Raw genomic sequence first — 17,876 nt, forward strand, 5'->3', positions numbered from 1 at the left:
TGCAACATTCTTTATTTCAACAGTGAAGAGAGAAAACAAAAACAAAACTGGTGGTGTATTTTACCTAGTCAGGCCCTAGCAAGGGTAACCATATTAAACATGCTGTGCTGCTGCCTCCTTGTCCTACTCATGTTTCAGTCTGTGCCAGCAGATTGCTCAGGAAGAGGAAAGACATCCCTCTAGAAAGTTACCTAAAGATCATTCCTAGTGGAGAGAAGGTGTCTGTGTTATGCAAACTGCAGGGAGAACATTGTGCAGTATGCCCACAGCCAACTTCACCTGTGTGCTTTATGCTGACCGGACACACTTGTCTATTCCAGTCCAAGGCATCCATTGCCCATAGAGGAAAACATGTCAATGAAAAGGCAGCACTCTGAGAGAAAGGATGCTCCTCTGGGTCAGAAACGCAAATTGGAACCCATGGAAAAGAATAATGTGTTCTGGTCACATGTCCCAGGACTAGGTACTGTCCTTTCAGTGTATTAACTATTTAATTTAAACAAGCACACATTTAAAAAAATTCTGTGGCGATTGCTTTAAGCTAGAGGGTGTATAGAAATATAGTGTGCGCTGCGTAAAAAATGGTAGCCCATTAGGGCTGCCTGTTAAAATGGTGATACTTGCTGCTGCTTACGATTGGTCATTTCTGGAAATCTGTTTGTTAGCTAAGTTGATTCTTAGGTTTGGAAGTAAAATAAAGGAGCCGTATTAGGTTCCATGCTGTTAGATTTCCTGGGAAGGGGTTGGGTGAGTCATTACTTCTCAAATGGAGAGAGAGGAGGGAAAATCAGAATTGAAAGTAAATTCATTTTGAACTTCTAGGAGGGTGGAAAATGAAATTCAAAAAGGAGCATAAAAGCAGTAAGCAGTTGAATGTCCGTCCAGTCCCAAATCTTGCTTCTTACCAAACGTAAATGCTAAGACTCCCTATGGAGTTGATACTTTAAACCATTGCGGAGGTTGGCAGTTTGAGTACTTTTCTGCAAGAAGAGGCTAGTTTCTCTGTTTTGCAGAGGCTCAGTTCCCCATTGCTTCTAGTGACTTGGAATGGCCATGTATTCAGGGGGCCCTGGAGCTCAGTCCCTTTGCCAGGTTCAAATCTTTGAGGGTTCAGAGTAGCACCTCAGTGTTAGTTAGCTACAAGTACTGTTGCAGCCCAGAACATGGCAAGCTCCTGTGAGCTTGCCACTAAACTAAGGTTGATGGTTTTCTTTGCCTGGCACTCTGGTGTGACACTTTCTCAATTCAGAACATTTGCCAACCCCATTGACTCTTGAACATCATCATCTTTTCTGCTTTTCTGTTTGTTTTTTTTTCTCCCCCCTAGATGGCAATTCTTTCTCTTTCCTGGTCTCGTTGAACATAGAAGATAATGCATATTTGGCTGTACCCACACTTTTGTGCCTCTCTTTTTCAGTCTCTGCAGAACAAGAGTTATAACCACTTTGCTGCTATCTATTATTTGTTGGTGGAAAGACTCAAGTCACATCGGAGTAGCTTTCCCGTAGAACACAGAGTTGATGCTCGTCAGCGTCGGCCAAGCACCATCGCTGAGCAGACAGTAGCCAAGGTAAGATCTCATTCCTAGCAGAGCTGGGCTTAAGGCTGTTCAAGACATACTTCTCTTTCAAAATGGTGTTTCTACATAGATTCACTTAGAATCCAGTGCTGTTTTCTGATTTCTATATTATGTAGACTTGCAGCATCATTTTGGAAGGACTTTTTTGAATTTCCCTCCTGTCAGAACTGCATGATGACAAATCAGTTGTCTGGCATGCCTCCTACAACTGTTCCTACTGCCTCCTCCCCACCCCCTAGTGGCGGGGTGGGGTGGGGGTTTAAAAAAAAAAAAAAAAAGAGGAGTTTGGTGGAGACTGGATAAGTTTTAAATGTGAATGGGAAGTTGACTGCATTCTAAAGTCCAAAATGCAAATGCAAAGGTTTTGGCTTTAGTGGGTATCTGTGCATGGGTTTAACCTTAACTCCCAGTTTATTTCCTAGTTAAAGTACTGTGCTTGTGCTTCTAATTAGAACACTTCCATTTTTGAGAATTTCAAGCTTCTGCTGGGAAGTCATGGGTTAAAATGTTAGAGAAATACCGTTTCTGGAGACTGTGCAACACTTGGAGTATCTTTAATGTGACTGACAAACGAGCTGTTGAATTTATGGAGAGCTGTGCTAGCATGGAGGCTAAAAGCATGCAGGCGCTACTTAGTGTTTTAAACATTGTCGCTCTAAAGGGACCTGTTGAAAATAAAATTGCTTTCTCCCCTGCTGTTCTCTAGATATGCTTTCTGTCTCCCATAAAATGAAGCATGGCAAAGAATAGTAAAGAGGCACCCAAAAGAAAATATTAGGACCAACCTGTCTGGTTAAGATGCCCAAGTCATTGTGGTATCTTAAGCACCTGATAAAAATATCATTGTCAAGACTAAATAATGTAATTTCTTTTAAGATTTGCTCCACTTGTTCCTCCTGTGACCCAGCAAGAGTCCAATTTCATGGGAGACTTCGCAGCATGGCTGCAAAACCTCTATGTGTATAGAGCCAAAGTGACGACTGACTAATTGATTTAAGTCTTAAGGATGTCACATTTATTTTATCAAGAGCAATTCTGGGTGCTCCTTACATCTGGTGCCAGCCCTTCCCGGAAGGCTTTCCACTTAGTATCCTCTCTAATTATACTGACTGATTCAGCTACAGGCTCTAAGGCTATTCAGTCTGCTTCTTCCCTAGTAATTTTCTTCAGAAAGGTCATGTACAGTTTATCATGTCTTATTCCAATAATTCTCAGGTATTTTACATGTTCTTTTGTTTCATTAAGATACACAGACATTGTACAGCTTTTGATTTCTATTAATGCGTAACAGGAAACATGAAAGACTTGGTCTAAGATGACTCAGATTTATCGTGGTCTCAAGTAAATATTCTCACAAGTTCACAGCCTCCTAGGTACTGTATTGCTGTTGTATAGAACAAGTGCCCAGACTTCACTTCCAGGAGAAATCACAACCATGCTGCTCCATTTTTGCTTGAGGCAGCAAGATGCTACTTGGTTTTGGATTCTGTTGAAATGAAAGCCAAATCGCTTCAGATATAAAAACAGAGGCCCAGGAACAATATGGCTGACAAAGATTAAAACCAGCTATTTTCTTAGATAGTAGCTCAAAGGTTAGCAAGACGCAGTATTTGAAAGCAGGTAATTAATTATAAGATGTAGTAAAAGCAGGTGGAGACAGATGAACAAAGAGGAAGAAAAAACCTCCTAGAAGGTAGTTCCTTATTGTCCTAAATTCCTGTACTTTCTAGACAGGTTACCACTTTTTCCTCAGGACCGCAAGCAATCTTGCAGTTATCCTGAGTAACAAGATAATTTGTTTTCACACATGGTGGCACCACAGGCTGCTGGATAAGGCTGCGTGTTTCCTTTTTGACAGGCAAGTTGTGTGGATACTGCACCTCAGGAAATTAAGGTTAAGACACAGTGAAAACCACTCGTTTCCTAATTGTGCTATGCTTGCCTTTCCCGAGGCACTCCCCTCCCTGCAGCCATGCGCCCTCTGTTAAAATACGTTATTTCAGATCCAGCCCGCTCTATTCTCTCTCGTACTTTTTCCTACAGGAATGAGTGCATGTTAGAAAAGTCATTGAAGATAGCCCTGTGCCTCATAGTAATATTAAGGGTTGTGTACTGAATATAAAAAGTAATTCTAGCATCTCAGAAGTTGGAGGGCACCAAAGGGTCCCAAACAGTGTCTTTACTAGTAAGTGCTCAGCTTCAATAAGTAGCTAGCTTAGCGGGGTTGGGGGTTGGTTTGTGTGTTTTGGGGGGTGGTGCTTTTTTAAAGTCTAAAGACTGTGTAATTCATTAAGAATGAGGAAATCAATCTTATGCTTCTCCTGCTGTGGAAATGGGATAGCTATTGTATCTTTTTAATTTGTGACTTTGAATGTTGTTTTCTACCTAAAATTGTTCTGGTTTTGGAGTTATTAAAATCTTTTTTAGGCACAAGCTGTGGTACCATCAGTTAACTTGCATTCACAAAATGCAAGGTTGTTGCAGTCTGCAGGTCTTCCCTCAGTTTCGGGAGCAGAAGCCTTTTCATTCCCTCCGTCCAGCTGCCAGGGAGAGACAGCATTTATGGAGGAAGAAAGAGTTGAGACGCCAAAGGTACAGCTTAAAATCACCCTAATGTTTCGTCAAAAATCATTAAGGCTAAAAAAAGATTGTCGCCTTTTAAATTACTGCCTAGTAAAAGCACAGCTAGTGGTAGTAGCTGTAGCTCTTCAATAATTAATTGAAGATCAGTTCCTTCTGACACGGTAGAGTTCATCATCCTAGCACAAAGCACTGTAGAGTCTGGGCCAGAGCATTTGCTAATCCAGACCAATGTCACCTCATTGACCTTAGTATGCCTCCTGTGTCTTCACACTTGCTGAGCTGGAGAATCCTGCTGCTTCTCTCTGCTTTCAGCAGCCTTTTCCTCAAAGATCCTCTGTTCTCAACCTGCTCCCAGGCACATGCTCTTAAGCATATGCTGTCCCCAAAACTCTGGTCTCTCCAGGAAGTTCTCATTCCTGGGTAACCTCTCAGGATAGACAGCAAGTCAAATACAAAGACCTTTAGTATTTAAACACTTGATTTGTACATTTCTTGTACTAGCTGGATAGAACATGTTGTGCCTGTTTCTCTAAACTTAAGTATTCTCTGGGTGTCAGTGTTCTAGATGTTTCAGAGGCTTTTTCTGCTTCTCTCTTGCATGTAACTTTCAATAGCTGTGCCTCTTTTTTGATCACTAGTGTGCCTCTAGCGTTCTTTGCTTACATTCAATCCTACCACACTATCATTTGTAAAAGAAAAATCAGCCTACAGAAGTGGGTTTTTTTTCTTCTTCTCAAACATATTTTTACAAGGCCTGAAGATTCGTCATATATTGTTTCTAATACAAAGGGTTCACTGCTGAGCATCTAGAGTAACCTACTCAGCTACTTACCCAAAAAATTCAGACGAATGAGAACAGGAAGGTATAATGGAACCTTAACCATAAGTTTCCATAGCTAGCTAAGGCAATTAAAATATTACCCACTTAAAATTCCATATCGCTGCCAATTTCATAAGCCATCCAAAAGGGTTGCATTTTTGTTAATTTTTTTGTTGAATGGTAAATAGCCAGCAGGACCTTCTGACTGTCAAAAGCTATTAGAACTGCAGCATCTCAAATAGGTTGTAGCAGTTGTAGGCCATTTCTGTAACTAGGAATGCCTGTAAAATCTTCACTGGAATCGATGTAAAATTGCGGCTCCATCTAATGGGTTTTGTTTCCAGTAATCAGACTGGAAGACCTTGTAAGCTTTCCACACCTCCACAGTTAACAGACTTAACTGAACTTAACTAATAAGATGTGACAGCTCCACAGCCTTACAAATGCATGGTTACAGCTTAACTCTCTGAAGGGAACTACAGTCTGGTCTATTTTGCCATGCAACTTTGAGGTCTGTGACAATACTCTGCAGGGTAGCAAAGAATAAGTGAAGTATATGGGAGTTAGCAGTTAGAGCTTTTGTGAGGAAGGGGAATTAGCTTAAAAAAATTACATTGATGAGGTATATTGTTATTATTCTCATGAAACTTTTGTTGTTCTTTCACATATCACATGGTATTATAACCTTAATTTCAGCATATCGTATTTCTCCTGGTGCCAGCTTGGGGGTTTGATTTCATGCTTGCAATTTTGAAGCTTTTATTGCTCACTTACTGGTTAGTTACCAACACTTAAGAGTGTGGCCCTGGTTCTCATTGCTGTTTTAAGTAACTCCTTGTGTGGTCTCTTACAGCTGGAAAGCAAAAAGCAGTTCAAAGATATTTGGAAATTAACATTTCAAACTTACTTTGCATCCCCCTTTGCTTTTATAGATGCAGTTTGACCAGAGTAGATCAACAAATGGTTACTACAGTGAGGTGGCCGATCACAATTGACTTGGGAATATTCAGTGTCTCAAGTATTATAGAACATGTCCGCGAAAGACTTCCAAGCTCTGATCCATGTGCCATGGTAAACTGCAGAGGGCCAACTGCCCACATGGTACTGGTTCTCTCTTTCCTTTCCAGCAGTAGAAAGCATTTGAATGGGAAAGTCACAAATGGAAAGTAATGTGTGCCAGAAATTAAAGACGTAATCCATTAAATTAAAAGTGAGGCCACAGATCCAAAATTTTACTGTGCAAGCATTATCATTACACTGATGCTCAAAATATTTATAGCTATTTCTCAATACAGCATTAAATATTTTCCTAGTGTACTACCATATAGTCTGCTTGCAAGACCATTTGTTAAAAGCTACCGTTAATTGGTGAAGCTTCTTTTCCGGATGCACTTGTTCTCAAAATATTGAAGAACTTTGAAGAAAATTCAGGAACGGTTCATCAACAGTTTTACATAAAGTCATGTGTAGTAGTGACAGGTTTTATGCTAAATGAGTGTGTTGTTTCATTCATATTTTACCCAACCTGACCCTACCAAAACGGTAGGAGCAACTTGTGCAACAGGACACTAATTAGAGCTTCTAAGGTATTACAGAACAGAATACCCACCCCAAAACTTGGTACATGCAAGCCGTGGTCCTCAAAACCCAAGTGGTTGCATATGGCAAAGAATTAGCTACGGTACAGAAGAATTCAGGACAAACTGATTCAGAGAATTAAAACAAAATTAAAATACCAGGAGTATTTTAGGTTGGAAAAGTACCTCTAAAGGCCCTCTAGTCCAACTTCCTGCTAAAAGCACGTCTACCTTCAAAGCTAGATGAGCTCTGAGGTCTAGCTCTGAGCCTTACCAAGTTGAGTGAATCCAAGGAGGGGGATCTCTAGACAACCTTTGTTTGCAGAGGAGCACCATGAATCAAATGGACTTTTCCTGGAAAGGGTGCATTTATTGTATTATTCTTGAACACAGCTCTGCAAGAACGCTGCAGAATTAAATACAAGACTGTTTTTTTATAGTGCTTATCTGAGCATGATAAATAAGCGTGGTAGGTATAGCAAGGGGAAACAATAATATTGTGTGTTCCATAAATATTTTGTATTTGTGACTAAGCTGGCAAAGGTTTTTAATAACTATAAAAAAAAAAAAAGCAGCCCTGGAGAACATAGTACTGTGGAAATAAGAGTATTTAGATTTAGGGACTTGAGTACTAAGAGAATGTCAGTGGTGATCTTACCAGGAGGGATTTGTTTGTCATGTACAATTCTTAACAAGTCTTACTTAACTCAGTAGATTATAGGGAGGTTCATGCAATTTAAATATCCAAGCTGCTTTCAGTCTACATGATAGGCAGACATTTCTTGCACTTTGAGGTGATGCTCTGTGCACATAATTGAAAGCTGTCCATCTTCTCCTTGTGCCATTTAGGTAAATGGCTGCCTGCTAGATCCTGTACCTCCCATGGTGATTAGGAAAGGATGCCAATCACTGCCTACCAGCATGATGGAAACTTCTATTGATGAAGGAATAGAGACAGAAGGCGAGTCAGAAGATGACCCTGCACAGGCATTTGCAGCCCTCCAGGCAGCTCGCTGTGGAAAGCGACGTCACACTCTGGCAGAAGTTACCAACCAGCTGGTGATGATGCCAGGCACAGGTATAGAAGTTAGCATAGATATCTCAAAGCTCATTTCCTGCTCTCAGCACTCAATCTACTAAGCCCAGGATGAAAAACACTAGGTTTTAAGAGTGACAAGCACAAGACAGAGTTTCTTGGTTTTGTTACTTAGCATTTGCTATAAAGGCTAAAGGGAAAAAAACCATCCAACCAAAAAAAAACACAACAAAACCACAAGAAGACACCCCAAAACCTGCTGTACAGACAGTGTAAAACCAAAGCAGCAAATATACAGCTGGCTACAGTCAAGTACATCCCCACTAGCAACAGGTAAAGTCTGGTGAGTTGGCTTGCACTTTTTCACGTAACGTCCCCAAATCATTCATCCCCTAAAGATGTACTGACAGAGGAGGACAGTGGGGAAAACAAAAACCTCTGGATTCTCAGATAGTCCAAAGCTGTCAAGATGACCAAGTCTCTCAGCTCAGGCTTGTCAGGATTATCTATAGAAAAAAAACAAACACTGGCCGCTCTCCAAACAAACCAGTGAACATCATCTGCATAGCATCTTATCACTGCGGTAAAAATCAGTAGCAAATCCCCGTTCTGGTACTGCAAATGTTAAATTACAATTACTTTATGAAACTTGATTTTTTTGTTGTGTTTCCTCTAAGACAGTCACTGTTGGCAGAAATAGCTTGAGCCTGTGGCACTTCCTTTGCTAAATTACTGCTACATTTTCCTTTTCTGGCTTTTGGTTTTTGTCACAGGGAAAGTCTATTCATTGGATGAAAACTCATCTCTGGGCAGTATTGATTCAGAGTATGACATGGGATCCATTCAGAGAGATATTAAATTCCTGGAAGACACCCCTTCCTTGAAAGAAATGGTGCTAACTAACCACCAAGCACCCAGAATGACGCCTTTCATAGGTCTGAGACCTGCCAATCCAGCCATGCAGGCGCTCACCTCCCAAAAGCGAGAGACCCACAACCGCTCTCCTGTCAGTTTCCGAGAGGGGCGCAGAGCTTCTGACACATCCCTCACACAAGGTAATTATAACTATTGTCATGACACCTTATACCTAGACACATCAGTAACTGTACTCCCTACGCAGAAGCACCAAGCCATCTTGTGACTTAGTTGTTACTCAGCTTATCTCATATTTGCTGTGCTAACCAGATATGAATTAACTGATTTTCTGACAAGGATTTTGTTCAACTCTTCTCCAGGAATTGTAGCATTTAGACAGCACCTCCAGAATCTGGCACGAACCAAAGGAATCCTGGAACTGAACAAAGTCCAGTTGCTGTATGAACAGATGGGATCTGAAGAAGAACCTTCTCTGGCATCAACTGCCACCCAGTTGCAGGACCTCATTAACAGTCCTCCTCAGGTACTTAAATCAGAAATCAAGCTCCATCTTTCAGATCTTCATGCTTTGGGACTTATAAGGAGAGGATAAGGTGTTCTGGAGATCTGAGAAGAGCTAATTCACAGCTAAAATTCCCTGTTCTCCTGTCTTCTGCAGAATAGAGAATGGGCATTTGCAGGCTAGCCTTTACCATCCTCATGGTGTCAGTGAGAAGGCATTGTTAGCTTTCTGAATACAACATTTTATTATTGCTTTTAATGTGAAGGATGATTTAGATTTAACAAAGCCCAGTAACATCTTTCCCTGTTGGAGTTGGTCTGGTATAATTGTTAGTGCAAAAGCCAAGTGATAATGGTTAGCCTGATCTGCGTAGTGAAATGCTAAATAGCTTCTACCAGCTCCCTAGTTACTTGTTTCAAATGGAACAGGTCACAGCAAAGAGGAATAGTAAGTTTCTGTTAAACCCCAGGAACAGAATGGGTAAGATGTACACAGGCACTCTAAGCACCAGAGGAAGTCTGCTGTTCTTAAAGCTGCAGCTGTTACTTTCTGACTGCTGGAAAACTTCAGTTCTGACAACCACAAACTTGTAATGCTTTCACAAGAATCTCCCGCTTGATGTAAACACGCCGCAGTGCTCATGGTATTCTCATGACAACAATTCACTCCCCTCCCATATCAGCACTCTCCAGCTTGCAAGAGATGATTACTCTCTGCATATTCCTCTCCACCACTATTGAAAGCTTTTCACTTTGCTTTTTGAAGCTGTGCAATCAGAGCTGCACAAAAGCACATTTAGAGTTTGCACAGTTTTCTAACACTGTACATGTACTATTTCAGAGGGCAAGTCAGAAAATACATTTTATATATAGTATCATTTTAGTTACAGATGTAAGCTCTTGCCCTTTGGCAGCACAGATAGTACAAAGTTTTGTAATTTAGGCTCCTCACCATACAGTGAAACTGGTGAGTGACACCAGAGACCAGTCCATATGGCAGCTAGGAAACCTTTGTCAGGGGAAATCCTTAAAGAAAGGGTTGAGGCAGAAAAGCCTTTTCTGGGGATGAAACTTGTTCCTCTTCTCTCTGCAGGAGGAAGCATCTCAGCAGCAGCAGGAAGCTGCATCTGCTTTCCCTAATGGTGCACATCCCCCATTAGTATCCAGACGGCAGAGTTTAGAAACACAGTACTTACAACACAGGCTCCAGGTACCATACCTCCCCTCCACTGAATTAAAACAGCTGCTGTTACTACACAGCAGACTAGCCTTCTTGATCTTATTACTCAGGAAAAATCAGTCAAAGGCTAAATTAGCGGAGAACAGCTGAATTTGAAATTATGCTGTATTTTTCTTTTGTCAGACACTGACCCTAATTATGCAAAAAGTATACTATATTACTGCTGGTTTCCTACTCAGTCTGTTACTGTGTAGTGTTATTAAGGCAATTTGAAGTAACTGCTAGTGAGTACCGATTATGTTGCACCCCATAAATGTTATGCATCAGCATCTGAGGAGCCACTTCTGACCCCCTGGGCCTTACTGTTCCACCACCACCACCTTTTTCTTTTTTTTTTAAACCAATTTTCATATAGCTTTATTTATAAAAAACTTTTTCCCAGCTTGCAGCTTCTCTTTCACTTGGGAAGAAATCTTTCTATGGATGTTTATGGTATGATCTATCATGCAAAGATATTCTTTGTCTAAGGGTTAGAAGCCAATAAGCAGTAGTGGCTGTGGTTTTAGAAAGTAGCTCTATTGACAGGTACTGAAAATGGAGCTGGGCAGTTACACTATCATAAGGGTAGTCGGTCTTCTTTCACTTGCTTTCTGGACTAATGCGTTATATCAAATGCAATTTAAAACAGCACTGCTTTTCTTGCAGAAACCCACTCTACTATCAAAAGCTCAGAATACGTGCCAGCTATACTGCAAAGAATTGCCCCGGAGTCTGGAACAGCAGTTACAGGAGCACAGGTAAGAAGCTTTCAAGCTATTCAAATAAGTTATTTATTCTTGCTCTTAAGAGTAATAAAAGAACTAGAACAATCTTTGCCCATTTAGAAATTCTTTGAGAAAGGAAAGCTTCACTTTAAAATTTGTAAGGGCACAGTCCTTGTATTAAAAGAAGGACAACAGTCCTGCCACGTGTTTACAAATTTCTGTGCTACGAGCTCTTTATCAGCTAACACTACTAGGGTGCAGGTAAACTGCAAATACCTGCATGCTACATTTAGTACTGATGGGTGTATAGAAGCATAGGAGGAAGCTACCCTACTACTTACATTGTTGTACTTAATTTCACCCTCATCCTCCCAACCACCCCTTGTTTATAACCTACAGACTGCAGTATTCAGCAAACATGTATTTCTGCCTGCTGGGAAGCCCTGCAGTCATTTAGGTATTTTGTCTCATTCCCATGACCCAATAATTTTACAGTAAAGTAAATCAAATTTTTCTTGTAATAACAAGATCAGTTTAGAAGTGACCCTCCTCTGAAAAAGTTACAGTAAAGAGTGAATAGATTTGAAGTGTCCCCTCATAACTGTATGTATTATAGCAGACAAGATTTTAATTGCCAAGTTAAAGGGCTGTAAGCTCTTTATGAGCTCTTAATTTGGTAATCAAACAAGTAAGCAAGATAGATACTGAAGACAGTTACTGAGTTTTGCAAAAGAATCACAGAAAGAGGAAGGAAAATAACATACCTACATGCTGTCTAGAACAAAAAGACTGAGGAACAGGGGTATAAAAATGCCACTTGATTTCAAGAAAGCATGCAATCTGATATTACTTTCTAGTTTATGGCCACTCCTGACAACTGTAGAGTTGATTAATCCCAATCAAGAATTTAACTAACAGTATTGAGAGCACCTTTGGTGTACTTCTGTACTACTTTTAAGAATAGGAAGTCTGCAAGGAGAAATAAGCTGGGAGAAGCAATAGATTCTTTTTCTGAATGCAGTCTCCTTGCGTCAGTAGTAGGTTTCCTATTTCTGCATGCTTTGGGAATTGGCTGGCCGGAGAGCTCCACTCTGTCATATCACTGGAATTTGTCAAAGGTACCTATAACCTTGCATTGCATGTAATTTCGTACTGTTTGTAAAGAGTCAAAAACCTTGGAGTTTCATAAAAGTTCATAGGGAACAGTGCAGTTCAGAGAAAATACGGTGGGGAAGGAGACTTTGTTCATTTCCATTAGTAGCCAGCAATACTCAAGTCTTCAGCTCCCAAGTTCCACAGAGCACTGAATAGCAGGCTTAATACTCATACAATGCATCTTATTCTTAGCAAACAAAATTAAACAATGCATGGGATTAACTCAACTGCACAGGAAAAAATCACTAGGCGATTAAAAAGGTTATCAAAGAGGTCTACAAACTCAGTCTCTGCACATTTGCTGAAAGGTAAAGATTCTGGTGCGCTGTGAAATTTAATACACAAGATTGCCCCGGAATTTTCCAATTGTGTACCTCAGTCCCTGCTGGAACTGTTTGAGTGACTAGCATGCAGGACTCATGCTAGCACCTTAACACTTCAAAAGACAAAAATAATTGCTGTTTATGTCCTTGATTCAGGCTGCATCAGAAGAGACTCTTTCTCCAGAAGCAGTCCCAGCTACAGGCCTATTTTAACCAAATGCAAATAGCTGAGAGCTCATACCCGAGGTCAAGTCAACTGCCACTTTCATGCCAGGAGGAGCAACAACAGCAGCAGCAGCAGCAATCAGCCCAGTTCAGCTTGCAGCAGCCTCTGAGCCCTGTGATGGAGCCTTCCTCAGAACAAATGCAATATGACCCTTTCCTCAGTCAATACCAGAAGGTACAGCTGGATCCGCTGCCACCCTCCCAGATCACCAGCTCATCACGGTTGTCATCACCAGTTCAGGTGCAGCAGCCACCACAGTCCTTACAATATTCATATGAGACTTGTGAATTGCCTGTTGTCGCCTCTTCTGAGCCAGACTACCCAGACCAGTGCCAGTATTCCATGGACCCAGCACAACAGAGCAGTGTAGCATTGCCTGACAGCCAGAGCAGCTCAGCAGCTCATGAGTCCCAGTCAAACTATGATGCGTTAACCCTCTCAGAATTGCCTGGACTCTTTGATTGTGAAATGATGGAGACTGTAGATCCCCAGCACAGCGGCTATGTCCTGGTGAATTAATACCATAAGGTGACTACCATAAGTGGAAGACAATTAATGGAGAAGCATGTGAATTTTTGTTTTTTCTTCCTACCCAAAAGTTCATGGTAATTTTTCGACCCTTGAATTAACAGGGGAACTAAAAATCCACCTGACTGGACGAAAAGTGGGCGGTGGTAAGAAGTGTTTGGCCACTAGCTCCTCTTGCTGGTGGCAGGGGCTAGAGAACAGACAGTGCAGTTTCATCCCACAAAGAACTAGTTTGCATAGAAGGAGGCAAAAAAAAAAGAAAATATTAAATTTTAGAGGAAGGAAATAGCCCCTTTTAAAAAGATTGTGGAGTTTGTCAGCATTCATCTAACATTCAGTTGGAGAAACAAGAATGAGTGTACATTGTATTGTACTTCTTGGCAATAAAAGCAATAGTTTTCATTGAAATTCAGGGTAGATTTGGGTCTGTGCTGATGGCAACTGTAATACTCTCAAAACAGTAGTGCAAGGTGGAATTAAAGGAAAGTTGCACTTTGGCATCCAATTGCTGGTTAAGCTACTGATCTGGAACTACTCCATGGTAAGTCTCTGAGATCACCAGGCATCTCAGACAGCTGCCACTTCCTCCTCCTAGCAAGCAAACAGTATTTCTCAAGCCTGCCAAGGAACTTTTAATGGTCCGCTAAGGGAAGCTTTTGGATCTCTGCTAAGTGACATCTTTACGTTGTCAAAAGATACCTGGAACTGACACAGGCCACCACAGCGGTTTGTACAGACCTCTGGGTGGAAATCAGAATACTAAAGGATAAAGCCTTAGCTAACAGTGATAGAAGGTAAGAAGTACCATGAGAAAAATCAAGAGCTGCAAACAATGGCATTAAAAAAAAAAAAAATCCACCTGGGTAGCTTTTGAAATCAACCGTTTTTGCAGGGAGGCCTTTTGTGGAGGGCTCTGTCTTGGGGAAGTTCCAATCACTGGAAAGGATCCATCTGTCCTTCTGTTGCATTTTGAAAACAAGCAAACAAACTGTGTTTTGAATTTGCAGTATGTGTTGCTGGTGGTTTATTGAGCTTTGTATATTTGGACAATTATTTAGGGTTTTAGAACTTAAGGATAAAAACAATGAGCTTAAAAAAACCCCTGTGAAGTGATAGTGCTGTGCCTTTTTCAGTTCTTTATCAGCCTATATGCTTTTTTTCTGAAGAAAGTAGACAATACCCCATTTATATCCTTGCTACAGCCAAAGTCCCTTCAGAGCACACGTTCCACCATGTGGAACATAATGTTTAACTTTCTAGTGTTTTGACTGCTCGTGTATATGTAACATTGAAAGTATTACAGCAATATTTAGCATCACAAACTGTTGATGTATCAACCATTTCAAGAAATACTAAACTCAACAAGCAGTTGCGTCTCCAGAACTTTCAGTCATGAAATGCGAGTCATAGAAGGACTGTTTAGGAATCTGCAGGAAGTTTAGATCTCTAGTTTGGGTTCTGTCTTTAGCCTTTAAGTATTGTGGGACATCACAGGATGACAGGCAAACAAGACTGACAGCTAGACAGTTCAGCCCTTTTCTGAGCAAACACATTAAGCACAAATGCAGATTCATTAAAGCACAAAGGATGGCAGAGAAACGGTGCTGATCACATACGTAGAAAGCACCACTGTTTGCTGGAAAGTTTGGTGAGCTAAGGTCTTTGATACTAAAAATAATGAGGGTGTAGAAAGGTGGATAATCAGCCAGTATTTATAGCAATAAGACCGCATTTAAATGTGGAATAGTAGGACTTTAGTCACTGCATTGTAGGCTGTGTGAAGCAGGGAAGGGTTTAAAAACTGACAGAAGGCACCTTGCTTCCTGTATACTACAACTAGAGAGGCAACTCCTGTTGCTATGTAGCCTGCTCTGATACTGGTCCAGTTGTGCAGCTGGACTCAATCCATAAGTGCTCAGCTTCTACCTCTGATATTAGTGATTCTCAAGGCATGAGCAAAGGAGAGTTTAAAGAACAGGGATCACATTCATACACTACCTACGTGATGCAAGATTAAGAAGGCTAGAAAGCTCCATTTTAAATAGCTGAGATAGAAAAGATTTTTATTGTGTGGTTTCCCTTCAAAAGGAAACCCATCTGACACACTAAGTAGCTGTGGAACACGGAAGCCCCTATGACACCTTAAGTGACTAACAAAGGGACGGGAAACAGCTTGACAAACACTGCAGGGTAACAGGCCAGGCATTTCACTACTGGGGAAAAAAAAACAGGCAACACAGAGTCCCGTCCTTTCATTCCTTCTCCCTACCCCACAGCATAACACTTTCTAGAATTTTAATATCTGACCAAGCGCTCAAGGAACTATGCAGTGAAAACTGCTAACAGGACACACACCACCTATGGAGACAGGCCTAGTTCTGCTCCAGGAACTGGGTTACTGCCATAACTATAACCACTTCCTTCCACATCCAACTCCAGGATACTGTACATTTTGGGACTCTTAAGATAAAAATAGTTCCGTTCTTCAGTGCTGCAGTTCATTTATCAGGATGTGCCAACTAGTCTAAGCTCATTTGAGCTTTGCAGTGCTGGTAAGGGGGAAGCTACAGTGTTTTTTAATGTATGTTAGACTGACCCTTCCCCTCAAGCAAAACCATATTTAACATTTCATGTAATTTCCTTTAAGCCAATTAGAATAAAAGGCTTCTAACAAGGCAGAGTATCCATTGGGTACCACTTCGTACTACTTTGAAGTGGGTTTTTTGTTCAAATCTGTTATGTCTAACTGTGTACACTACTGTTAGAGTAATTATTAGCTTTATTATCTCATATTACAGACTCCTTTGAAGAGACTTTGGTGTGATGTATATGGGGTAAAAATTTCATATGGAGAAAAGTGCAATATGTGTGTGTGGTACGTTCTTTAATGTATTTTTTTAAGGAGTTAGAGGGTTTAGTCTCTGCTTTGGGATAAATGCACTAGTTTTGTGAGCTCCAGTTTGGCAAGTTCATCTGTAGTATTTACATGTAACTGATATGCTGGACTCTGTAATGCAATTACAGTGTATTAATACAAAATAAAGAATATGTGCATTTGATTTTTAAATATCTGGTGAGCTAAAGCAGACCCTGCCCCTGTGTTCTTAGCAGCCTCTTTATGTATTATATTGAGGTTAAAAAAAAGAAAGTGGAAGTCTGCTGCAAATGCTGAATTTTCTAGACTGAAGTTTGCTTCCTATCATTTTGACATACTTAGGGTACTAGCTTCCACTGACTTCTGAAGGCAAATATGAATGGACAAAGCATCCTAATAGCTTCAACAAAAGAGCTCCATTTCTTTACTGTCTGCTATGCTATGGAATGTCAAACACTTCAGGAGCATGCCTCCAACTCGGGCAAGCTCATCTGTCAGTGGTGTATCACCTTGACTTTGAAAGAGGAAAGTTATTCTCAAAAGTACTATCAGTTTTGACATTTTTTTACACACTAATTGGTATACACTGTCCAACGTGTGACACGAAAGCAGTTTAATGCTGATCGTATAATGCTAGACCCTAGGAACAGCACGTGAAGGGAAGTTTGAGTACTGCCGGAGGGACTCCGTCATAATTTCCCTAGGAACATAATCACAGCATGCCATCATGTCATCCCATGCTCCACTGAGAAGTACCAGCCTGGATTTGACCAGAAAAAGCACTTACAGAGGGAGCTGCTTGGGCTCAGAATTAGTACCTCGCAGAAAGAAATGAGTTTTTTCTTTTAGGCATCATAGTGGAACAGTTTCCCTGAGACTCCAAAGTTACTATGAAATTTCTTGAGGTTAGATTTTTTTTTTGTCTGTCTCCTGTTACATCAAGTACAATTAAAATGAGATTGTGTCCACAAGAAAGATCTGCTTACCTGCTATTCTAGCTTTACACATTATCTTTAGCTGTAAACACATTCCTTCTCTGTACATTCTCTACAATATTTGAGCAGCTCTGCAATGCAAAGCAGTTTGGGACAAGAAAAAAAAAAAGCTACGGTTGCATGAGTAGCTTTCCAAAGCTTTTTGGAAAAAAGCATTTACTACTCATGCAACAATAAATTACAACTAGGTTCTACTGAGCTAGTTATGCTACCAACTGCCACGAGTCTGTATTTCTGCAGTCCACATAGACACAGAGTTTAAGGCAGACCAGAGAATCAAGGCACTGCATGGGACGCTGCACTCTTTTGTAGAGACTAGAAAACTTCATGCCAGAAGATTTCCACTTTCATTAACAGAAGACTCATTCAAAATTACTTAAGATGAGATCAAAAACTATTAGGCGTAGTTGGAGAAAACTTTTATTCTGTGGAATTAGAACCAATAAATTACGCATGTTTTCTGTTCTCCCCTTCTCTGCTCAGACAGCAAGTTTGAATTGGCCTGTAAGAGACCTCCTGAGAACAAAAGCCCCACTCCCAAGAATAGAACAAGACAGATATCCATGAATTGCATCCTGTTAACTACTTTCATTAAAACCTTTTACCCTGACCTGAGGTGTAACAGGCTTACTTTGACTAAGCCTAAGACAATCTAGGACTTTCTTCTTAGAAGAGAGGCTGCTTTCCTCTAGAACTATAAGCAACAGCAGTGAAGAAAATCATCTTACTCTTTTGCTTGAAGCACAACACTACTGTCCTGTCGAGGGTGAAAACTGAAAGTGAACCACATCTGTTCTCTGGTAATTTAGGCAGGAAGTTTACATTCACAGAGAGAATGAGCAACTCCAGAAGAGGCTC

At 40.7% G+C, this 17,876-nt stretch overlaps 1 protein-coding gene across 2 annotated transcripts in view; it reads left to right on the forward strand.

Moving 5' to 3' along the window:
* The window catches only part of SIK2 (salt inducible kinase 2), a 57,096-nt gene extending 40,881 nt beyond the window's left edge, over positions 1 to 16,215 (forward strand). Inside the window, exons 8-15 of one of the 2 annotated variants that reach the window (XM_074561298.1) lie at positions 1,418 to 1,570; positions 4,007 to 4,171; positions 7,409 to 7,637; positions 8,369 to 8,650; positions 8,831 to 8,994; positions 10,066 to 10,182; positions 10,858 to 10,949; positions 12,551 to 16,215. In XM_074561298.1, the coding sequence (XP_074417399.1) occupies positions 1,418 to 1,570; positions 4,007 to 4,171; positions 7,409 to 7,637; positions 8,369 to 8,650; positions 8,831 to 8,994; positions 10,066 to 10,182; positions 10,858 to 10,949; positions 12,551 to 13,139 (1,791 nt within the window). In that variant the 3' untranslated portion in view covers positions 13,140 to 16,215. The remainder of the gene's footprint in view (positions 1 to 1,417; positions 1,571 to 4,006; positions 4,172 to 7,408; positions 7,638 to 8,368; positions 8,651 to 8,830; positions 8,995 to 10,065; positions 10,183 to 10,857; positions 10,950 to 12,550) is intronic. The other variant, XM_074561300.1, reaches the window with a different exon arrangement.
* The last annotated feature ends 1,661 nt before the right edge of the window (positions 16,216 to 17,876 follow it).

This window comes from Larus michahellis, chromosome 17 (assembly GCF_964199755.1).
Source record: "Larus michahellis chromosome 17, bLarMic1.1, whole genome shotgun sequence".
In the NCBI taxonomy this organism is placed as follows: Eukaryota; Metazoa; Chordata; class Aves; order Charadriiformes; family Laridae; genus Larus; species Larus michahellis.